Raw genomic sequence first — 22,744 nt, forward strand, 5'->3', positions numbered from 1 at the left:
GGTGGTGCAGTGGCACAGCTGGGTGACCGCTGCTGTCCTCTTCTGCAGGTTCGAGAAGATGGTCAGTGGGATGTACATGGGGGAGCTGGTGAGGCTTATCCTGGTGAAGATGGCCAAGGAGGGGCTGCTCTTTGAGGGGAGAATCACCCCTGAGCTTCTCACCAAAGGGAAGTTTGAGACGAAGCATGTTTCTGCCATAGAAAAGTGAGTACCTCTCCTTCTTCACCCCCCTGGGGTTCACAGTGACTCTGAATGTTAATTTTCCAGCATCTCTGTCTGCTTTCTGGGGAGATGTGCTGCACTGGGGGTGGACCCATTCTCCAGCAGGTGCACAACCAGCATGTGGGGACCCTCAGCAGACAGCCTGTCCCCTGCTACCCAAGATTTCTTCCTTTTTTTCTGTGTTGGGAGGACCTGTGAAAGCCTACCAGTCTCTGCTACCTCTCGCCCTCCTTGCAGAAACTCAGAAGCTGCTGCCCTGCAGCTAAGCACAGGAGGGAATTGGCTCGGTGCCTCCCAGCAAATGCTTGTGTGGCTCCTTGCTGTATCCCCGGGATGGCTGGGCAGGAGGAAAACAAGCGTGACAAGGCAGAGCATTCAGTCTCGTAGGCAGGGCCGGCTGCTGCACGGCGACCTCCGAGCTATGCGCCAGCTGGTTTCTTACCCTGTCATCACCCCCTTTGGTGGGTACTCGCTGGCTCTTCCCTCCATGAGCTCTTAAAATTCACATCACTGGGATAGTTTGTACTGTAGTCACTCAGCCGGCTTTTTCTAAGTGCTGCTGATTTTGGGGCACACGTATAGAGATACTTGTTGATGGTGAGTGCAACACCAGTAACTTCTGCAAGACCTGTGCCCCCCTGCCCTGTTTTACTCCTCTCCCTCTCTTATCTGGACAGCTTTCCATTAAATGTGTGTGTCCATTCGTCTAATCCACAGAGGTGCACGTGATGGACCAACGTAATGTAGAACAGTGAGAAAAACGCAGTTATTGAGAAATTCAGCAAAATTTGCCTGCAATCCCACCTCACTCCCTGAAGATGTTTGTCTAATCCTCAGAGGTCCGTGTGATGGACCAGCGTAATGTAGAACAACAGTGAGAAAAATGCAGGTATTGAGAAATTCAGCAAAACTTGCCTGCAATCCCACCTCACTCCCTGAAGAGCACTTTGGTTATAAGTAGGGGGCACGTCCCTGCGCAGCCTCAAATTTCTAGCTGATGCTAGCAAGGTGCAAGAGTCCTTGGAAGGATGTCTGGAGTGTAGTTAGTAATGACAAGATATACTCCTTGTTTTATTTTTCTGGGAAACAACTGAGCTGGACGTGGATAAGTTTTGCAAGAAACTTTGTTCTCAGGCTGGGTGCTGATGTGGGAAAGTGCAGCGCAAGAGGTGGAAATTCAGTGAGGTTGTAAAAGTCTTGAAAAGAGACACATTAGGATGAAATCACTTAGGCAACCTTCTCTCGGGGTTTTGTTTTTCATGCTGGGCTTAATTTATTGAGATATATGAGCAAACGAGGGTGGGATGAGGTGTAGGCTCAGGCCTGTGTTGAATTGTGGGGCTGGTGCGTCCTGCTCCAGAGAGGTCAAGCTGTTTGAAGTCTAAAGCATCGCTCGGGGTTTTGTTTTTCCCGCTGGGCTTGATTTATTGAGCCATATGAGCAAACGAGCATGGGATTAGGTGTAGGCTCAGGTCTGTGTTGAATTGTGGGGCTGGTGCGTCCTGCTCCAGAGAGGTCAAGCTGTTTGAAGTCTAAAGCATCAGCGTGATGAAAAAGCGTTTTGATTCCTCCAGGTCTGTAAAAGTGCTTGGAAGTTGCTGACTTTCTTGGGGGTTTGCTGAAGGACCTGCCGTGGGTCCAGCGCTGTCAGACAAACTGCAGCCCAAGCTACATGGTGTCCTCCTGGGGGGCACCCGGGCTTTGTGCTTTTCCTTTCCAAGTATGAGATGCTCCAGAGAGGTCAAGCTGTTTGAAGTCTAAAGCATCAGCGTGATGAAAAAGCGTTTTGATTCCTCCAGGTCTGTAAAAGTGCTTGGAAATTGCTGACTTTCTCAGTGTGCTGAAGGACCTGCCATGGGTCCAGCACTGTTGGACCAACTGCAGCCCAAGCTACACGGTGTCCTCCTGGGGGGCACCCCGGCTTTGTGCTTTTCCTTTCCAAGTATGAGACTTGGTCTGACCCTCTGGCACAACAGAAACGTGGTCTGCATTGGGGAGATTGTTGGACAGGTTTCCAGTGGTGTGATGTACCTGTTGCCTTGTAGGAAATGAATTTGAAAGGAGGGCAGGGTCTTGGGTACTCTTGGGAGTAATCGTCCTGCCCATAGGGTGGCTGCTACAGTACCTGGGGTTCCGTGGTTTGGAGGGGGCATGGTTGCACCAGGCTTTAATGGAAAGCTCTTTCTCTTGAAAGGAGGGCAGGGTCTTGGGGAGTAATCGTCCCGCCCATAGGGTGGCTGCTGCAGTACCTGGGGTTCCATGGTTTGGAGGGGGCATGTTTGCACCAGGCTTTAATGGAAAGCTCTTTCTCTCTGTGAATGAGTGCATAATTAGGGCTTTTTAATTAAAGCCTCATGGAGCTTTCCAGTCTAGATCTCTAAGAAAATTCCTTTCTAACCCCTTTCTCAAACCCCAAGCAGGGACATACGTGGTTGGATGTGCCTCTGTCCTGCGTTTCATAGCTCCTCGACTGAAGTGTACCTGTTATTGCTCTCTTTTTGTAGGAGCAAAGAAGGTTTGAACAAAGCCAAAGAAATTTTAACCCGCCTGGGGGTGGAGCCGTCCCACGAGGACTGCATCGCCGTCCAGCACGTCTGCACCATCGTGTCCTTCCGCTCGGCCAACCTGGTAGCCTCCACGCTGGGTGCCATCCTCAACCAGCTGCGGGATAACAAAGGGGTCGGCCGCCTCCGGACCACCGTGGGGGTCGATGGCTCCCTCTACAAGATGCATCCGCAGTGAGTCAGTCCCTCCGCTCCTGCTGTTTAAATACCCTTCACCTTCTGGTTTGCAAAGGGTCGAGGATGTAACCCCAAGATGTTGCCTCTGCCAGAGCAGGTCCACCCAGAGCAGGTTGCACAGGAACGTGTTCAGGTGGGTTTGGAATGTCTCCAGAGACGGAGACTCCACCACCTCTCTAGGCAGCCTCTTCCAGGGCTCTGCCACCCTCAAAGTGAAGAAGTTCCTCCTCATGTTTAGATGGAACTTCTTATGTTCAAGTTTGTGCCTGTTATCTCTTGTCCTGTCACTGGGCACCACTAGAAAAAGACTGGCCCCATCCTCCTGATGCCCACCCTTTAAGTATTTATAGGTGTTGATCAGATCCCCCCTCAGCCTTCTTTCCTCCAGACTAAAAAGACTCAAGTTCCTCAGCCTTTCTTTATAAGGGAGATGCTCCAGGTCTCTCATCATCTTTGCAACTGGGGAGTCCAGCACTGGACACATTTTTCTTACAAATCCAAGAGAAAAGAGGCCATAGGGAAGAACTACGCTCCCCAAGTAGTTTCCCTACTTGACATGAAGATGCTCCTCGCTCCCCTCATGATCGCTCTGTGTGGGCAGCATAGGTTTTTGGGGGGGTGGTGGGCATTGGGAGAGACAAGGCAGACGGTGGGTTTGCAGCCTCCCCCTCCCCACAGGTACGCCCGGCGCTTGCACAAAACCACCCGGCGCTTGGTGCCCGACTCGGAAGTGCGGTTCCTGCTGTCGGAGAGCGGCAGCGGGAAGGGGGCGGCCATGGTGACGGCGGTGGCGTACCGGCTGTCGGAGCAGCACCGGCTCATCGACGAGACCCTGGCCGAGTTCAAGCTCACCCACGAGCAGCTGCTGCAGGTGAAGAAGAGGATGAGGGCGGAGATGGAAGCGGGGCTGAAGAAGAAGACGCACGAGACTGCCAAAGTGAAAATGCTGCCCACTTTTGTCCGCAGCACGCCAGACGGGACAGGTAGAGGCATGGCTGGGATCTCAGGGGTTGGGTTTGGGTTTGGTGGAGGGTTGAGCAGCTCTGGTGCAATCATACAATCATCTAGGTTGGAAAAGACCCTTGGGATCATCAAGGCCAACCGTCTACCCTACCCTACAAAGTTCTCCCCTACACCATATTCCCCAACACCACATCTAAACGACTCTTAAACTCATCCAAGGATGGTGACTCAACCACCTCCCTGGGCAGCCTATTCCAGTGTCTGACCGCTCTTTCTGTGAAAAATTGTTTCCTTATGTCCAGTCTAAACCTACTTTCTTGCAGCTTGAATCCATTCCCTCTTGTTCTATGGCTAATTACCTGGGAGAAGAGACCAGCACCAACCTCTCTACAATGTCCTTTCGAGTAGCTGTAGAGAGTGATGAGGTCACCCCTCAGCCTCCTCTTCCTCAAACTAAACAGTCCCAGCTCCTTCAATTGCTCTTCATAAGATTTGTTCTCCAGGCCCTTTCCCAGCTTCATTGCCCTCCTCTGCACCTGCTCCTGCACCTCCATATCTCTCTTGTATTGAGGTGCCCAAAACTGGACTCCAGTGGAAGAGGAGCCTCCTTGAGCTGCCCAATGGAGGGAATCCCAGCCCTGGGCAGAGCAGCCTGTGCTGCCCTTGTGCCAGTTGCTGGCAGCCCAGTCCGTGTCCTTGCCCCAGGATGCATCAAGTCAGGACCTGCGCATACGTGGTTGGATGTGCCTCTGTCCTGCGTTTCATAGCTCCTCGACTGAAGTGTACCTGTTATTGCTCTCTTTTTGTAGGAGCAAAGAAGGTTTGAACAAAGCCAAAGAAATTTTAACCCGCCTGGGGGTGGAGCCGTCCCACGAGGACTGCATCGCCGTCCAGCACGTCTGCACCATCGTGTCCTTCCGCTCGGCCAACCTGGTAGCCTCCACGCTGGGTGCCATCCTCAACCAGCTGCGGGATAACAAAGGGGTCGGCCGCCTCCGGACCACCGTGGGGGTCGATGGCTCCCTCTACAAGATGCATCCGCAGTGAGTCAGTCCCTCCGCTCCTGCTGTTTAAATACCCTTCACCTTCTGGTTTACAAAGGGTCGAGGATGTAACCCCAAGATGTTGCCTCTGCCAGAGCAGGTCCACCCAGAGCAGGTTGCACAGGAACGTGTTCAGGTGGGTTTGGAATGTCTCCAGAGACGGAGACTCCACCACCTCTCTAGGCAGCCTCTTCCAGGGCTCTGCCACCCTCAAAGTGAAGAAGTTCCTCCTCATGTTTAGATGGAACTTCTTATGTTCAAGTTTGTGCCTGTTATCTCTTGTCCTGTCACTGGGCACCACTAGAAAAAGACTGGCCCCATCCTCCTGATGCCCACCCTTTAAGTATTTATAGGTGTTGATCAGATCCCCCCTCAGCCTTCTTTCCTCCAGACTAAAAAGACTCAAGTTCCTCAGCCTTTCTTTATAAGGGAGATGCTCCAGGTCTCTCATCATCTTTGTAGCCCTCTGCTGTCCCCTCTCCAGCAGTTCCCTGTCCTTCTGGAACTGGGGAGCCCAGAACTGGACACGTTTTTCTTAGAAATCCAAGAGAAAAGAGGCCATAGGGAAGAACTACGCTCCCCAAGTAGTTTCCCTACTTGACATGAAGATGCTCCTCGCTCCCCTCATGATCGCTCTGTGTGGGCAGCATAGGTTTTTGGGGGGGTGGTGGGCATTGGGAGAGACAAGGCAGACGGTGGGTTTGCAGCCTCCCCCTCCCCACAGGTACGCCCGGCGCTTGCACAAAACCACCCGGCGCTTGGTGCCCGACTCGGAAGTGCGGTTCCTGCTGTCGGAGAGCGGCAGCGGGAAGGGGGCGGCCATGGTGACGGCGGTGGCGTACCGGCTGTCGGAGCAGCACCGGCTCATCGACGAGACCCTGGCCGAATTCAAGCTCACCCACGAGCAGCTGCTGCAGGTGAAGAAGAGGATGAGGGCGGAGATGGAAGCGGGGCTGAAGAAGAAGACACACGAGACTGCCAAAGTGAAAATGCTGCCCACTTTTGTCCGCAGCACGCCGGACGGGACAGGTAGAGGCATGGCTGGGCTCTCAGGGGTTGGGTTTGGGTTTGGTGGAGGGTTGAGCAGCTCTGGTGCAATCATAGAATCATCTAGGTTGGAAAAGACCCTTGGGATCATCAAGGCCAACCATCAACCCTACTCTACAAAGTTCTCCCCTACACCATATTCCCCAACACCACATCTAAACGACTCTTAAACTCATCCAAGGATGGTGACTCAACCACCTCCCTGGGCAGCCTATTCCAGTGTCTGACCGCTCTTTCTGTGAAAAATTGTTTCCTTATGTCCAGTCTAAACCTACTTTCTTGCAGCTTGAATCCATTCCCTCTTGTTCTATGGCTAATTACCTGGGAGAAGAGACCAGCACCAACCTCTCTACAATGTCCTTTCGAGTAGCTGTAGAGAGTGATGAGGTCACCCCTCAGCCTCCTCTTCCTCAAACTAAACAGTCCCAGCTCCTTCAATTGCTCTTCATAAGATTTGTTCTCCAGGCCCTTTCCCAGCTTCATTGCCCTCCTCTGCACCTGCTCCTGCACGTTCTCCAGGCCCTTCATAAGCTTTGTTGCCCTCCTCTGCGCCCGCTCCAGCACCTCCTCAGTGGAAGAGGAGCCTCCTTGAGCTGCCCAATGGAGGGAATCCCAGCCCTGGGCAGAGCAGCCTGTGCTGCCCTTGTGCCAGTTGCTGGCAGCCCAGTCCGTGTCCTTGCCCCAGGATGCATCAAGTCAGGACCTGCGGGGAGAAAACTCATAACCCAAACCCTGTCTGCACAACCTGGGTAGTTTTTTCCATTTCAGGATGGCTGGCCAAATTTCTACTTTCTCTCAGGGAATAGTTGTGTGGGTCTTCTTTCCCTGGTTGGCTTAAAACAAAACAAAAACCAAAAAACACACAAAAAAGGGCTGGAATAATCAGAGCAGCATCTAAAATCCTCCTTGGGTGAAGATCTTCCCAACTGAGAGCTTCTAAGAGATTTTATATCGAAGTGCTTTCTGGGGAAAACATTTCTTAAGATTTTGCTTATGGTTCTTTAAATACACACACATGTTCTTTTACAGAGAATGGAGACTTCCTGGCACTTGACCTCGGAGGGACAAACTTTAGAGTTTTGCTGGTGAAAATCCGCAGCGGTAAAAGGAGAACAGTGGAGATGCACAACAAGATCTATGCCATTCCTATAGAGGTGATGCAGGGAACTGGAGAAGAGGTGAGTATTTGTATTTCTCTTTTGCAGCACTGCTGCTTTTTTACATACTTTCTTACGAGTGTGTAACATGTCCACCTTCAAATGTGTGATTTTTCTCTTTAAAGCTGTTTGATCACATCGTTACCTGCATTTCTGACTTCCTGGATTATATGGGGATAAAAGGCGCACGTCTTCCTCTGGGCTTCACGTTTTCCTTCCCTTGCAAGCAGACCAGTCTGGATGCTGTAAGTTCCTTAGTATCTTTTGAATCTGCTTTTGTGCTTATTCTAGGCCCCGTTTCTCTGCCTTTATCTGTCACTTACGTGACACTTACAGGGAGGTTGTACAAGGGGAGGGTTCATGCTCTGACCCTGACCACTACAGCTGCTCCTATAAATAGTTCCTCTAAAGGTAGTAATGAAAGCGCTGCTCAGCCCGTGGCTGTGACAGATAAGAGCATTTAAATTTTCCGTGGTGGCGATATCCCTTTTTTTTAAGGCATTGTGGTTTTTTTCCAATTTTATAAACCTGCTGGACTGCGATACTTCCTGGGTTTTGCAAGCAGTAAGAAAAAGTCCATCCCCACTGCTCGCTCTTGTTCCCCACCTGATCTGGTCTCCCCAGATGGAGGGGATGGACCAGACCCTGCTCTGCTCGGCTGTGTCACCCTGCAGGTGACAGCGTAGCCTGCAGCGTGTCCCTGCCATGTGTACCCTTTTTCTCTTTGCTTTTGTGTTTAACTTCTTCACTGCCACGTACTTTCACCAACTCTACCTGTGCCCTGTGTACTTAGCACTTTTTTTTTTGAAGGAAGACACATTTTGTGTCAATTTTTTCTTTTTTTTGAGTTTGTTGTTTCTGTCACACTTTTCTTTTTTTGAGCTTGTTGCATTGCTCTGGAAATTCAGAGACCAAGCACGATGAGTAATCTTAGATGCAAGTTCCGTGTATATAAAGAGATATTCCTTTTCATAGAGACTCCTCTGTGTAACCTCGCACTGAAGCGTTTGAAATGTCAAGTGTACAGATCAACATCTGAGTCTTAGTGAAAATAAGATGAGTACTCATAGGTAAGGAAGGAGGAAGTAGGCTGTGATGGACAGTAGGGAGTGACATTCAGCTGTCCAGCTCTAAAAGGCTGTCGTCTCGTTGATGACAGGAGGCTTGGTCAGGCCAAGGAGACTTTGAACTGTGACTGAGAGAGAAGATGGGTTGTTCCACAAAACATAGTGTTGGTGAACACTGGAGAACCTTCTCCTTCAGCTGAGGGCTTCTATGAGTCTGTGTACTGACTGGCCATAAATATCCACAGCCGTTTACTGGGGGCGTGGGGTCGGAGCTGTGGTGTGCCTGTGGTCACCTGTGTGAAGCGTTGTGATTTTGTGCTTTTTATGAGCTGGGGAGGTCAGCAAATGCAGAGAAGTTATCGGGCAGAAATGCTCAACGGTCAGCCTTTAGAGGACTGTGGATTTTTTGGGACAATCCGTGGTGCACCAGGAAACTTGATAACCTATTTTCTTTCTTTTTAGGGGATCCTTCTCAATTGGACAAAAGGCTTCAAAGCTACAGACTGCGAGGGAGAAGATGTGGTGTATTTGCTTAGAGAGGGAATTAAAAGAAGAGAGGTGATTTTTTTTTTTTTTTTCTTTTGGTTTTGTTTTCTTTTTCTCCTCCTACTTCTCCCTCCCCTCTAGACTTGACAGATCCAGTAGATCAGACTGGTTCCCTCTTGCGGGGTCTGTGTGCCTTGAGGCTATGGGCTGTGCCTCCTGTCCTGCCCAGGAGGTGTTTGCCTCGCAGCAGGTCCAGATACAGCAGCCCCCTGACACCGTGTGGCTGTGCTGCCTCTGATGCTGGCATGTAGCCTGACCACCACGTAGGATGGTCTAGAGGGTGTGCGGTGGAAATGGGAGAGTTCAGACACCAGACCAAAATTGCTACTCAAAATGAGCCATGCCGGGCATTGTGTTTCATTACTTGCTTTTTTTTTTTTTTCCACGGAGACTTCTAACTTGCTAAATTTGGCAGAACTTTCAAGGCTTCTTTCAAATCCTGTGACAATTTTCACTGCATCAGAGCATGGAGAAGGCAGGAGTTTTCAATGCAGTGATTGCAGGAATCCACCTCAGTGAACCCTAAATGACAGTTTTTACCCCTCCCATCCCTTGTTCTTGAAAAAATCTCAAGCAGAATATTTCTAGGAAAGGAAGAAAAGTAGTCTGAGGAGAGCATTAATTTTAACAGTTTTATGAGCAAGTGAAAAGAGGATCTTAAAAACCTTCCCTACTGGGTTTGCTACCGCACTGCTATAATACAGAATGGTGATAGCCCTCTACCTTATGTCTCTATACAAGATCTCTGCTTAAATATATCAAAGCCAAAGAGAACAGCCAGGAATATACTTTTTCCTGAAGACAGTGTCTCTTGTGGGTAAAGCATCCGAAGAGTCTTAGCTACCTGCTAGTAGATCAAGTTCTTATTTCTGTGTGTGTAAAATCAGGATGGTACTTCCAGTTGTTTGTTTCCAGTGTGCTTTGACAGGGTTCCCGAGGGTGTACTCCTTTTGTGTCTTCCCTTTGGTGTGGTGAGTCGCCTCAAGCCCCAGAGTTCTCACTGTTTTATTTCTCTCCTCTCAAGGAGTTTGACTTGGATGTGGTGGCTGTGGTGAACGATACAGTGGGTACAATGATGACTTGTGCTTATGAAGACCCGAACTGTGAAATAGGACTCATTGTGGGTACGTGTCAGAGCTGCTTTTTATTTGGCACTTCTTTACGAGACGCTACGTCGACACATCCCTCTGCATTCTCGTGGAGACATCCCCCTGGTGAACTGAAAATAGAGCTAGGGTGTCCAGGAGTGAAAGATTTTGAGATTAACAAAAGCAAGCTGTGTGAAGGATTTAAGAGCAAAATTCAAGACCAGCTTAGTCCTGTGCGTGATCAGCTGAGATAAGCACGGGCTGTAATGCCCACCAAATCCTGCCTGTTTTAACTGGGAAGAGAGAGGCTGTGGGCTTGGGGTAGCTCAACCAGCTGCTGAAATATCTGTTAGTTTAAGCCCATAAGAGTTTCCCTGCCTGGGTGTTCAGGTAGCCCACCCCTTCTCTTGAGCTTGTGGTGTCTCAGAATAAATTTCTGAAGCACAGCCACGACTCCTGAGCAGCGTGTGGTGGAAAAGCTCTGATAGACAAAGCTCAGCAACTGACAGCTCCCTTCTCAGCAGTGGGACAGCTGGGATAATAATTCCCCAGGAGGCTCTGATGCCTTTGCAAATGCCACTCTGGGGGTGCCCGTGGCACTGGGGAAGGCACTGTGAATGACCAAAGCTCTCCAGGGAAATGAGTTTTGAGCGGGAGAGAAGGGGAAGAGGCACCTGCAGGATTTAAGGATGCTTTTGGTTGCAAGGTGGCTTGTAGGGAAATAAAACACCGCCGAATTCTCCTCCGGAGGGCTGGAGGATGTCCAGGGTGAGTCAGCAGAGTGTGGGGTGGGTAGGAAGCCGTGTCTGCACAGCTCTGTCACTGGCGTGTTGTCAGGGACAGAGTTCCCTGCGGGAAGGACAGCGTGTCCTTGGGGTGCTGAGAGCATCCCATGGGGACTGTCTGCTGCAGCCCTGCCAGGGGTCCTCTCCAGCCAGCCTGTCTGTGCCCCGAGCAGGGGGTTGGAGGTGGCCTGGGTACATCTGGGATAATGAGAGGGAAAGCCCTGGGGCTCTGACAGCTCCTCCTGCCCTGCCTGAGTTGTCTTGGCTGGGCTGATGGGGCTTGTCGAGGAGCCAGCAGTCGCCCTGCTCTACCCACTGCAGGGAGGTGGGTGAAATTTCCTGCTGTTGCTTGGCAGGGAAAAAATATTCTTGCAAGGGTGAGTTCATGTCACGCTGGTACCCTGTCTCTGCCCAGCAGAGTCGATGCTTTGAGCCTCCTCTGCCCAAATACTTTGGAAATAGCCACTGATGAGACCAGGTCTCTGCTTTTTATCCGCCGGCAACAGGAGATGGTCTAAAAGCCTGTCAGTCTAACAGCTTGTCTTTAATTGGTATCCACATATCCAGGCAGCCCTTACTTTGCTCGTTCTGGATGATGAGACTTGGCATTGTCGGGAGGTTGGCCAGTGCTCATGGTCCACACCTGGGTTTGCTCTGGTTTGCTCCTGCACACCTGGGTCTTGGTCTGTAAGCCCAGACTTTCCCCCCACCAAGACCTGTGCCGTGGCTCAGCTCCCCTGTGGCAGGGGCTTATCGTGGGAAGATCTGCTTTTGCTCAGACTTTATTAATATAGTACCCTAAAAAAATCACAAAGGGAAGCAAACTTGCTGATATCATTGGTACAGAATCACAGAATCTTAGTGGTTGGAAGGGACCTCTGAGATCGAGTCCAACCACAAAAAACAACAACAACAAAAACCAAACAAACACAAACAAAAAAACCACCACAACCACCACAAGAACAACAAACCCAAAACCACCACCCACCAACTAAACCCCACAGCCACAGCCCCACACACTACACCCCTTCACAAACCAATAATCTCGGGCACTAGAGCATGCCCTGAAGAGCCATGTCTACCCGTTTCTTAAATAAGCCCAGACTTTCCCCCCACCAAAACCCCTGCCGTGGCTCAGCTCCCCTGTGGCAGGGGCTTGCTGTGGGAAGACGTGCTTTTGCTCAGACTTTATTAATATGGCACCCTAAAAAAATCACAAAGGGAAGCAAACTTGCTGATGCCATTGGTGCAGAATGTGTGCTGGGGGGGGTTATGTGAGATTTCGGTAGGCAGCTTCAAGAAAACTGTAGCCCCAGGTAGCAGCAAAAGCTGCCTTGCTTTGCTAATAAAGCTTTGCTCCCTAAGGCCTCAGTGTACGTGGAGCACTTTGTGGTTGCCATGGTCCTTGGGAGCCCCTTTAAGCAGCATCAGACGTGGCATCATTTCAACATGGAAGTAGCCTTCCTGCCAGAGAAACTTTAAGCAATTTGAATCAGAAAAAAACCCAACAAAACCAAGCAAGAACTGAAAAATACCCTGCAATTAGCTGGTAGACTCCCTGGAGTTTTCTTTGCCTGATGCCTCAGAACTTGCTGAGGTTTTCAGTTCGGCAAATTTTCCCCCGAATTTTTTGGGTCCAAATGTGTGCTGGGGGGGTTATGTGAGATTTCGGTAGGCAGCTTCAAGAAAACTGTAGCCCCAGGTAGCAGCAAAAGCTGCCTTGCTTTGCTAATAAAGCTTTGCTCCCTAAGGCCTCAGTGTACGTGGAGCACTTTGTGGTTGCCATGGTCCTTGGGAGCCCCTTTAAGCAGCATCAGACATGGCATTATTTCAACATGGAAGTAGCCTTCCTGCCAGAGAAACTTTAAGCAATTTGAATCAGAAAAAAACCCAACAAAACCAAGCAAGAACTGAAAAATACCCTGCAATTAGCTGGTAGACTCCCTGGAGTTTTCTTTGCCTGATGCCTCAGAACTTGCTGAGGTTTTCAGTTCGGCAAATTTTCCCCCGAATTTTTTGGGTCCATGGGCTTTGTGGAAGGCAGTTCCTGACTTCAAAATCCAGCTGCTTTCTTGCTGTGGTTTTGGGTTCAGAAGCACCTGACAGTTGGTGTGCCAGAAGAGCCCCACTGCTGCTCCTCCTGCAGTGGGGGACCCTCAGCCCAGCTGGCCTGGGGGAGCCTCTCCTTCTCTTAGCCACCCTGAGCAGTGCACCACAGCAGTAATATTGTCCCTCAACTCAGGATTATTGAAGAATGAGGTTTTTTAATAACGTTTCAAATAATGATCATTCAGAAAAAGCGCATTCAAGATGCCCTAGAAGATTTTGTTGGGGCCCTTGTGCATATTCTAGTGTCGCTTTGCTCCCAAACAGGGTGATTCCAGTATTTTTTCGTTTCAGGAACTGGCAGCAACGCCTGTTACATGGAAGAGATGAGGAACATAGAGATGGTGGATGGTGAGCAAGGACGGATGTGCGTGAACACGGAGTGGGGAGCCTTCGGGGATAATGGATGCCTGGACGATATCAGGACAATATATGACAAAGCAGTTGATGACTATTCACTAAACGCTGGAAAGCAAAGGTACTGCGGGACGAATGGTGTGCTAAGTATAAGCCAGGCTGCCTTCGATGCTTTTAAGAGAGAACTGGATTTCTCCCAGTTGGAGAAGGGAGAGGTAAAGAGTCGACAATGAGTGCAGCCCTGCTATCCTGGGGGATCTCCCTCTTCTGTGCTTTTCCTGGTCGCTGCTTTTTTGCAGCTTATTTGCTGCCATGGGACTGCAGCAGGGTTTTTGTGAGAGCCTCAAGAGTCTTGAAATCACTGACACACCCTTCTTTTTTTTTTTTTCCTCATCCTGTGCCGTACCGAGGGGTTTAAAAATGGCTTGTCATTCTTTTGCTCTTGGTCTCAGTTTAATCTCTTTTAGCTGCCCTCTCTTTGTAGAGGGCTCTGCCTCTAGAAATCATCAGCCTAGAGCAGCCAGCATGGCTGGAGCTTGGAGCTGCTCACTCTAAAGCAGTCAGGAGTTTTTTAGCTAGGGGTTGCAGCCAGGTCTGATTTCAGGCAATTTTCTGGGTGAAATATGTCATGTTAGAGGACCTGCCTTTCTTGGCCCTGGAGGTTGGATCCCATTTTGGGGGTACGGCTCTTGTTTGGGCAAGTTCTTCCCTTCCTCCTCCAGTAAAGGGTTGACAAGGAGATGTGTCCAGTGCTGGTGAAACTGACTGAGGCTTCTGTGTGCCCAGGCTGCAGTTGTTCATAATTTCTCCGCAGCAATGCGTTGATGCCAGGAGCTTTTAAAAAGATTTTGTGACTAGAGTAAATCTGCCTAAAAACCTGGGGGATGCAGAGAAGTTGGCAAGTCCCTTGAGAAGCTCTTTTAGAAGTTTGGGCTCAAACAGACCTGGAGAGGCAGATGCTGAGCGAGCCTGATGCAAGGGCAGAGTTGGCATGGAGTAAGCAGACGCAGGCAGTAGCCGGGGGAATAATTTATTCCAAAGAGAGTTGGGCACTCAAGAGGGAGGACACTTGCTGGGTCCAAGCCTGAGAGAGCTCATAGTATTAAATGGACTGCATGGCCTGCTTCCAGCAGGATGGCGTGCTGGGCTCTGCTCAATCCAGGGCAGAAACCCTGCTTTTTAGAGCTTCTGGAGGTGAAATAAAGGATGAATCACTGAATACGTTTTTCAATAAATTGAAAAGTGTTCAGTTCTCCCTAGTAATGGAGCATTTTTGGCTCGTGGACCCCCAAAAGCTCCATTCAAACCAGAATGATGCTGGAGGAGGAGTGCACACTGGACCTTGTGCCCTCCTTGGCGCCATGGCTGCCCTGTACTGGTGCCAAGCATTGCTCGTGGGCTGCTCCCTGTCGTGTGCTTGGGAAGAGGTCTGCAGGTGGAAGATGCTCCATCTCTCCAGCCTGGGGACAGGCCTGCTGAGTGGGAAGCTCGGGTCCTGTGTGCAAAGTTAGGGGCGAGAGGAGATCGAGACAGCTTGGTTCCTCCCTGGGGGTTTTGGACCACTGGTTCCCTACTGGAAACCAGGTGCTGGAATTAACTGAAAAGCATAAACCAACCCTGGCCCCCCAGCTTGCTGGGTTACAGCTCAATGATCCTCCGAGCATGCCAGACATGCTTTTTCACATCTTTTATCTTTCACAAGGTTTTGCAGCACAGGACTCCCTTAAAAACACTGCACTTGGTGACTGTACCTTGTGGTTCTCCTGGAATTTTGCTGCATGGAGCGGCTGAGCTTTTTCTCTTGAAGGTCTCAGCCGTGATTCAAGAGGGCTCCCAAATGTTGTGCGATGGAAACAAGTTTTCCCCAAGGGCCACTCAGGGCTGTCACTGGGGGATGCACAGCAAATTTGGCTTTCATCTGGGCACTGTCCTGCTCTCTGACGATGGGTTTTCATTTCTTCCACCTGGGAGAAACACCAGCTGACACTAACAGCAGCTTGGCTGGGGGAACATGACAGTGAGGGATAGATGGAGTCTTTATAGGCGAGCTTACAAGGCTTCCCACTGAGTCTTCATGCTTTTTCTTGACCCAATTTTTCTAGTATGGTCATTCTGTGTAAATTAGGCTGAGTATTTCGTGTCCCTGATGTGTGTGGGCAGGACACCCTCCTGAGGACGCAGCTGTGATGCTGCCTTGGCAAACGTGAGCAGCGTCCCTCTGAGCTGTGCCGCTGCCTCTCGTTGCAGGTACGAGAAGATGATCAGCGGGATGTACCTGGGGGAAATAGTCCGCAACATTTTGATCGACTTCACCAAACGGGGGTTCCTGTTCCGAGGCCAGATTTCAGAGACGCTCAAGACCAGACATATCTTTGAAACCAAGTTCCTCTCTCAGATTGAGAGGTAAGAGCGCCGCGCGGGAGGCTGTTCAGGGTGAAATAGTCTGGTGATGCTCGTCTGGTGATACTGCTGGAGGGGAGGGACAGCTGGAGAGGCATTGCTTGGTTCTCCAGAGATCATTTTGCTTTCAGCAAGAGCCTGCGCATGTGCAGGAGGGCTCTTTACAATATCATCTGAATTTCTAGCAGCGGTGACTGCTAAATCATGGGAAGGGCTGTCAAGGATTCCTGTACTGTATCATTTAATTTGCTTGCCTGGAAATCAAGCCTTTTTCCTGTGCCCCTTGTGTGTGTCTAGCTATAATTGAACTGAATGAACACTACCTGAACAAGCACTTCTTTACGGGATGTTTTTGTGTCTTTATTGCTTGGACTCTGCGTTTTAAAGTAATCTTAAAGTGGGGGAAAAACCCGAAGTTGGTCATATTTTCCTGAAATGCCCTTTGGTAAGAAAAGAGAAGAGGAGGCAATGCAGAGCTGGACTCGGAGCCTCCCTTGCTGCCTGTGCCCCTCTCCTGCACTGCAGCATAGACTCATAGGATTGTCTAGCCTGGAAGGGACCTTTAAGATCGTGAAGTCCAACCATTAACCTAGCACTGCTAGGTCCACCACTAAACCACATCCCTCAGCACCACATCTACCAGTCTTTTAAATACCTCCAGGGATGACGATTCAACCACTTCCCTGGTCAGCCTGTTCCAATCTTTGATAACCCTTTTGGTGAAGAAATTTTTTCCTAATATCCAGTCTAAACTTCTCCTGGTGCAACTTGAGGCTGTTCCCTCTTGCCTTACGGCTTGTGACTTGGGAGAAGAGACCAACTCTCACCTCGCTACAACCTCCTTTCTAGGTGGTTGTAGAGAGCAAGAAGGTCTCCCCTCAGCCTCCTTTTCTCCAGGCTGAACACCCCCAGAATGCTGCTGAGATCTTTGGTGCTGGCAGTAAAGGCTGCTGCCTTGGTGTGGGGGCAGCCATCAACGCGGTGTCGTTTGTGGCCGTGGCTTGACCGAGGGGAAACCTTTAATTTAACACTGGGCTCTTCTGCTTCTGCAGTGACAGGTTAGCCTTGCTGCAGGTGCGAGCCATCCTCCAGCAGCTGGGGCTCAACAGCACCTGCGACGACAGCATCATCGTCAAGACAGTGTGCGGAGCGGTGTCGAGGCGAGCAGCTCAGTTGTGCGGCGCTGGAATGGCTGCGGTTGTAGATAAAATTCGGGAGAACAGAGGGCTGGAGCGCCTGGAGATAACGGTTGGTGTGGATGGGACTCTGTACAAACTACATCCACAGTGAGTATTCACCTTCTCGGCATTTGCTTGCCCGCGGTCTGTAGCCTGTTGCTTACGCATCCTTTCTCTCGAGGCGCTGGTCTCTTCTCCTTGCTAGGATAAGAGCTGGGGGAAAGATGTCTTAACCAGAGGTGGTCAGGGCTTTCTAAAGGGCAACGAGAGGATCAAGAAGGACTTGTGAAGAGTTCTGGGGAGGGTGACACGCTGGAGGGGGACACAGGGTGCCGAATAAGTGGGAAGCCGCGCAGCGCACGAGGGAAGGATGCCTTGGCTGTGCAAAGGCACTGACAGAGCAGCGCTGCGATGCCTGCTGCCCCTTTGGAGGATGCTTCTGTTCAGCCTGCAGGGGAGATGGGCTGCTGCAAGGTGATCATAGAATCATAGAATTGCCCAGGCCAGAAGGGACCTCCAAAGGTCATCTAGTCCGACCCCCCCGCAGTCAACAGGGACACCCCCAACTAGACCAGGTTGCCCAGGGCCTCGTCGAGCCTCTCCTTGAATATCTCCAGGGAAGGGGCCTCAACCACCTCCCTGGGCAACCTGTTCCAGTGCTCCACCACCCTCACAGTGAAGAACCCTCTCCTCATCTCCAGTCTAAATCTGTTCCCCTCCAGCTTGAAGCCATTGCCCCTCGTCCTGTCACTGCAGGCCTTTCTAAACAGGCTCTCCCCAGCCTTCCTGTAGGCTCCCTTCAGGTACTGGAAGGCTGCTATTAGGTCTCCCTGGAGCCTCCTCTTCTCCAGGCTGAACAACCCCAGCTCCCTCAGCCTGTCCTCGTAGCAGAGGTGCTCCATCCCCCTGATCATCCTTGTGATGAGGGCAGGAGTCTGAAAGAGCCAGCAGTGGGAGGAAGAGAGGACCTAGTGCCCATCTGTGGTGTGCACGGAGGGCGGTGGGTGGGAAGGAGATGACTACGCGGTCCCTTCTCTCCCCTTTGCTTTGGTACTAGCAATCCACATTAGCCCCGCACAAGCAGGGATGGTATGCAAGTGCTTTTTCCTTTTAACTCCCAGTCTTAAAATCCACCCAAGTTTCCAGCATTTTAATGTTTTCCCCGGGGAAGGGGGGAGCACCACAAAGTCCCGTGTCAGTGCTGCGCTCGGCAGGAGCTGTGGGACACACCCCCCTCACCCGCTGCCGTTGTTCCCTTTTCGCAGCTTCTCGAGGATCATGCACCAAACAGTCAAAGACCTGGCACCCAACTGCGATGTGACCTTCCTGCTGTCGGAGGACGGTAGTGGGAAAGGGGCAGCGCTGATCACGGCGGTGGGATGCAGGCTTCGCGATGCCGAGCAGAACTGAACCCCGCCAGTCCCGGCCCCGATTCTGTCTTGTGAGCACTTTCTCATAAAGCAGCGACTGCAGAGTCAGAACTGGTAAAAACCCAGAACTCACTGCTTTATCGGGGGGAAAAAAAAAAACAAAAAACAACCACCAACAAAACAACTAATGACATAAAAAAAAATAGGATACAAGATAGAATGTGTGCTGTTAATAATATCTCCTGTTTCTGGACCCCAATCTGCATGTTTCTTATTCACCTTATTGGTACCTTCCCCATCTGTAGGTCATGGAAAAAATCAGTCTATAATTTCTGCAGCTGTCAAAAAATCAGTTGTTGTCTGAGATGAAATTGCCCCCCCAAGTGATGTGCGTTGAGAGCTACCGTACCAAATGTGTTCCTTGCAGCATCCCTGTCGAGCACACCGCCAGCACACTGACCACCAGACCCGGGTGTCGATGCTTTTAGCAAAGGGGAAGCAACAGCTCCCTCCTGCATATCTACCTGCTGTTGTTTCGTGTCAAGCAGTTGTGAAAAAGTTATGGTGTGTCAGCAGCTGTGCACGCACGTAACTCTATAGTGGGACTTGACAACGCGACTTAACTTGCTTCCTTGATGCCTGTTTTGTCATGGTAAAAGTGAACGCCCTCGTCCCACAGATCTGGTTCCACTGGTACTTCCCATTGCTTCTGTGAATAGTGTTGTGTTTCTGGGCGAAATCTGTCGCGTTTGGGCAAGAAATCCCTACAGAGTAAAACAAAGTGGTTGGTGATGGGGGTAATCCAAATCTCCAGACCCGGGAAATCGGTAGATATATGGTCCCTAGGTGGGCTGTGCTGTATTCTTCCGTTTTAAAATATTTTCTATCTCTTCTTGTTAGTCTAGATCAGCCTAAACCTTCTACCAAATCTGCAGCTAGAACAATGTCACTCGGATGTGGATACTTCCGTCTCTCGCCTTAAATGGGTATTTGCTTCCACACAAAGCTTTAATCTTTAATACTGTTAAGCAGCCACTCAAAACACAAACGCTCAGCCAGAGTTAGTGATCAGAAAGGAATGTGAGGGTTTGATTTTGTTCTTGCCTTCGAGGACCCAGGTGCGTAAGCTAAACACACCGTAAGGCCAAAATCGGACCCAGCTTATTCCAAGGACTAAAGCAACAGCAAAGATCATATACACTTGGTGTATCCTGTCCTCTGTCGAGTCAATGCCATTATTATATTTGCATACCCAGTTGCATTATTTAAATTGAGAAGCAGTTAGGAAGGCAAACGACGAATAACATTTGCAAGTCACGCTACTTTCTGCAAAGAGGGAGACCACACAGTAGTCCTTAATTTCCCGCTCTTCTACCAAAAATGAATTCGAGATGTCTGCATGGTTTTCCCTGCTGCCTTTTCCTGCAGAAAGTAGATGGAAATTTGCAGGCTACTCCTCTTTGTCCTCGTTCGACTCCCCACAGATTTGGATTGCCCTACCTATCGATAACATTTCAATATGCATTATGGTGCACTGTGAGTGAATGTTGTAAAGTAACATGTGAGTCACAAACAGTCATTGCAGCTTTAAGTGTGTGTCTACCTGAAAAATTGCATGCCTAACTGGTTTTGCAAAGGTAGAGAGTCTTTTTACTTTGCACACTAGTAGCTCCGATACTAGTGTTACGTGATACTTGTGAAAATATTAAACTTTTTTTGATGTGCGTTAACTGGTGTTTAGTGGTTCTTTCTGGAAGAGGTGCTGTTGGCTGGTGGCTTAGTGCTTTGGGAAGAGCTATTGTGTAGGGAGAGCTGCAACCTAATCCCAGTGGTGCCTGCGTTTTGTGTGTGTGTTTTTATTCCCGGGCATTCGGGGTCAGATCCAGACCGGGTGGATTTTCACCCGGCTCCCCGTGCCTCGTGTTTCCTCATGTAGCTCAGCAGAGGCATGGAGCTGATGGTAAAACCAAATCTTGGGGCACGTGTAGTTTGTCCGGGTGCATCTCACACCCTGTCTCATGCTGGGGAGGGGGGGATCTGCAGTGCAGGAAAACCTCAGCCCTCTGCATTTGAAGCCCCATGTGATTATAGTGGATCACTTTAGGCTTTCCCATTTGCATGGCGATGGATACGTCTGTGTCCCTGCCGAGCTCTGATGCCTGTCAGTCTGTAGCCCCCCTGTGTGCAGAGGGTTGATGTTTGCAGAATCACAGTGTCAGGAGCTCGTACACCCTGTGTTTGCTCATCCCACGTTGGAGTTTGTCTATGAAAGCCCCTTTTGCAAACACTGAGGTTGGGCTTCTCCAATAACCCATCGTTTGTTACCGCTTGAATAGTCTCTGACGCTCTTGATGTGCAGCTATGACCCCAAACAGGAGACAGAAGAAGGTGAGAAAGTTTTTTTTAGGCACAGGGGGCACATTGCATTTTAATTGCTTGAAGGTTTGCGAATCTTATGCCTGCTGTTGGCAGTGCTGTAGGGGTGGTGTGAGCCGTGCCTGGGGACCTGGTTTCGGAGCTCTTCAGCATCTGAGGGCTAGGCTCAGTGCAGGATAGAGGAGGAATGAAAAGTGGAAGTTAAACTTGGTCGTCTCAGGGTGACTGTGGATTTTGGAGATGCTGGCATAGGTCGTTTTGTTTATTGGATCCAGCTGATAACAAATAGGGAGTGTGTGTTTCTAACAGTGCAGCTTTTCCTACTGTGGACCATAGGTGACGTGCTCGATAAGATACGGCAGTTCTTTTCCAAAGGGAGACCTGGTGGGATTCCCATTTCCAGACTACTTCTTACCCCTAGGAAACTGTTCCAAGTGAATCACAAGCTATAACTGTCCGAAGAAATTGTCTCCGATGTTATCCAAGCAATGACTGAGATGTCTTACTTAAAGCTTTTAGGCTTGGTGGATAAAATCATAGTCCTCTTAATTGTTAAGCTGTAATTACTGCAATATGAACACAGAAATCTTATATTTCCTGGGGAAAAGATCATTTGCATACCACTGTTGTAATGTCATCCGCTCCTTACTCCTCTGGGGGTTCTCTCAGAAGCCTTTTGAATGGGTTTTAAAACAAGCAGACTTTGTTTTGTTTTGTTTTCATAAGAAAATAGCAGAAGGAAAAATAAAGTGTTTCTGAACTTCTGAACCCCGTTCTGTGCTTTTTGTTCATTCCTTTGCCATAAAAATGAGATTCTTCAAATGTTTTTCTTTCCAGACAACAGGGTCTCCTTTTTGCTGCTTAGAGCACAAGTAACCGTGCAGAGGAGGGATTTATTGCTGACCTGGAGGTGTTTTACTGCTCCGCGGTATTTAATCGTGTCTATATTTATATGAGGAATTGCATGTATTTACTATGGAGCATGGTGTTCCTGTTGGCTCATATATCACGGGAAATAATGCAGTCTGCCTTGGCATGCCTTTTCTTCCAGTATCTAACGAGGGCTCAGAGTGTCTCTGCTCAATTAACTCTTGCTGTTTCTAGCAGAGAAACTTCTCAGCATCTGCAGCCTGAGCCCTTCAGGGAGTTTTGCTTGCGACCTGAAGAAGTCACCCTGTGCTCTCTGCACCCACACACGAGAGGGAGAGATGCCATGAGCTGCCAGGAGAACACCAGTGCCTGTTGAGGACCACAGAGGGGAGACAGTGCCAGCATGTGTGTGACACTTGGGCATCTGAAGTTGGCTCTGGCTGGCCGTCACGGTGTGATGGAAGATGGGATGCTCCAGAAAGGCCTGTTTGGTCTGAGAAAGGCCCACGTTATAAAGCTGCAGGGTTTAAAGGCCTTACAGTCACGTCGGCTGGGTGTGGGAGAGGAATGGCTTATATATAGATGAAATAGTGAACTCTGTGTGTAGGTGTCCTTTGGTTCCTTGGAGCAAGGGTCTTTGCACCTCTAGTAGGATCCCAGAGATGTGTGCCTTGCAGAGCATCCCTCCCAAATTGCTTTGAATCCCTTCAGAAGGAAGACTTGGTGGTGGCTATCTCTAAATGCCTCTTATTGCTCTCCCTCTGCCCTGGGCAGACCCCAGCGGGGCGGTATGGGGAAGAGCAGGCTGGGCAGTCAAGAAGGCTGGCCAGGTAACACCTAGACTAGAAACTACCTGCTGAACGATTTAAAATAATGAACTTTTTAAGAAGGGCATGCGGCCTCGTGCTCTACTGTCCCATTAGCAAGAGAAGTTTGTTGAACCTCTGTGTACTTGTTCTCTGCAGCAGCCAGGGAGGTGAAGAAGATGGAGTGGAGAAGGAAGATGTATCTGCTGGTTCCTGCATTGAAACAGAGTTGGGAAAATCCTACCCCCGAGTACTCTTTCAGTTCAAGCCACGAATCTCTTCTCTGAATTTACTGCAGAATTTAAGCCTTGATGTTTTGCTTTCACAGAGCAAAGGGGAACATTTCAAATAACTGGATCTTGTTGACATTGCAGGAACTTTTTCTATATGAAGGTACGGCTCGGTGGTGTGACATACAAACCTGTCAGGAAAGGTGATTGTGAGGTGCCACTTATCACACCGATGTTACATGCTGATATTACTTTTATATAATGTTTATATTTCAGCTTCTCCTGTTTTGTATGCCAGCACATAATGCCTCAGGCTTTGAAGATGACATATTTGAGCCTTTATTTTCATATCTGAGAAGAGAAGAACAGTGGTGATAAATGCGGAGTAAGTC

At 49.7% G+C, this 22,744-nt stretch overlaps 1 protein-coding gene across 1 annotated transcript in view; it reads left to right on the forward strand.

Annotated features, from left to right (window-relative positions):
* Positions 1 to 21,214, forward strand: part of LOC106887075 (hexokinase-1) — a 47,240-nt gene extending 26,026 nt beyond the window's left edge. The window contains exons 9-18 of the mRNA XM_014940429.1: positions 2,727 to 2,960; positions 3,642 to 3,946; positions 7,046 to 7,194; positions 7,299 to 7,418; positions 8,703 to 8,798; positions 9,811 to 9,910; positions 13,060 to 13,243; positions 15,370 to 15,525; positions 16,575 to 16,808; positions 17,966 to 21,214. Of these exons, the coding sequence (XP_014795915.1) occupies positions 2,727 to 2,960; positions 3,642 to 3,946; positions 7,046 to 7,194; positions 7,299 to 7,418; positions 8,703 to 8,798; positions 9,811 to 9,910; positions 13,060 to 13,243; positions 15,370 to 15,525; positions 16,575 to 16,808; positions 17,966 to 18,110 (1,723 nt within the window). The 3' untranslated portion in view covers positions 18,111 to 21,214. The remainder of the gene's footprint in view (positions 1 to 2,726; positions 2,961 to 3,641; positions 3,947 to 7,045; positions 7,195 to 7,298; positions 7,419 to 8,702; positions 8,799 to 9,810; positions 9,911 to 13,059; positions 13,244 to 15,369; positions 15,526 to 16,574; positions 16,809 to 17,965) is intronic.
* Positions 21,215 to 22,744: the final 1,530 nt, after the last annotated feature.

Source organism: Calidris pugnax, unplaced genomic scaffold (genome assembly GCF_001431845.1).
Source record: "Calidris pugnax isolate Ruff unplaced genomic scaffold, ASM143184v1 scaffold39, whole genome shotgun sequence".
Taxonomy (NCBI): Eukaryota; Metazoa; Chordata; class Aves; order Charadriiformes; family Scolopacidae; genus Calidris; species Calidris pugnax.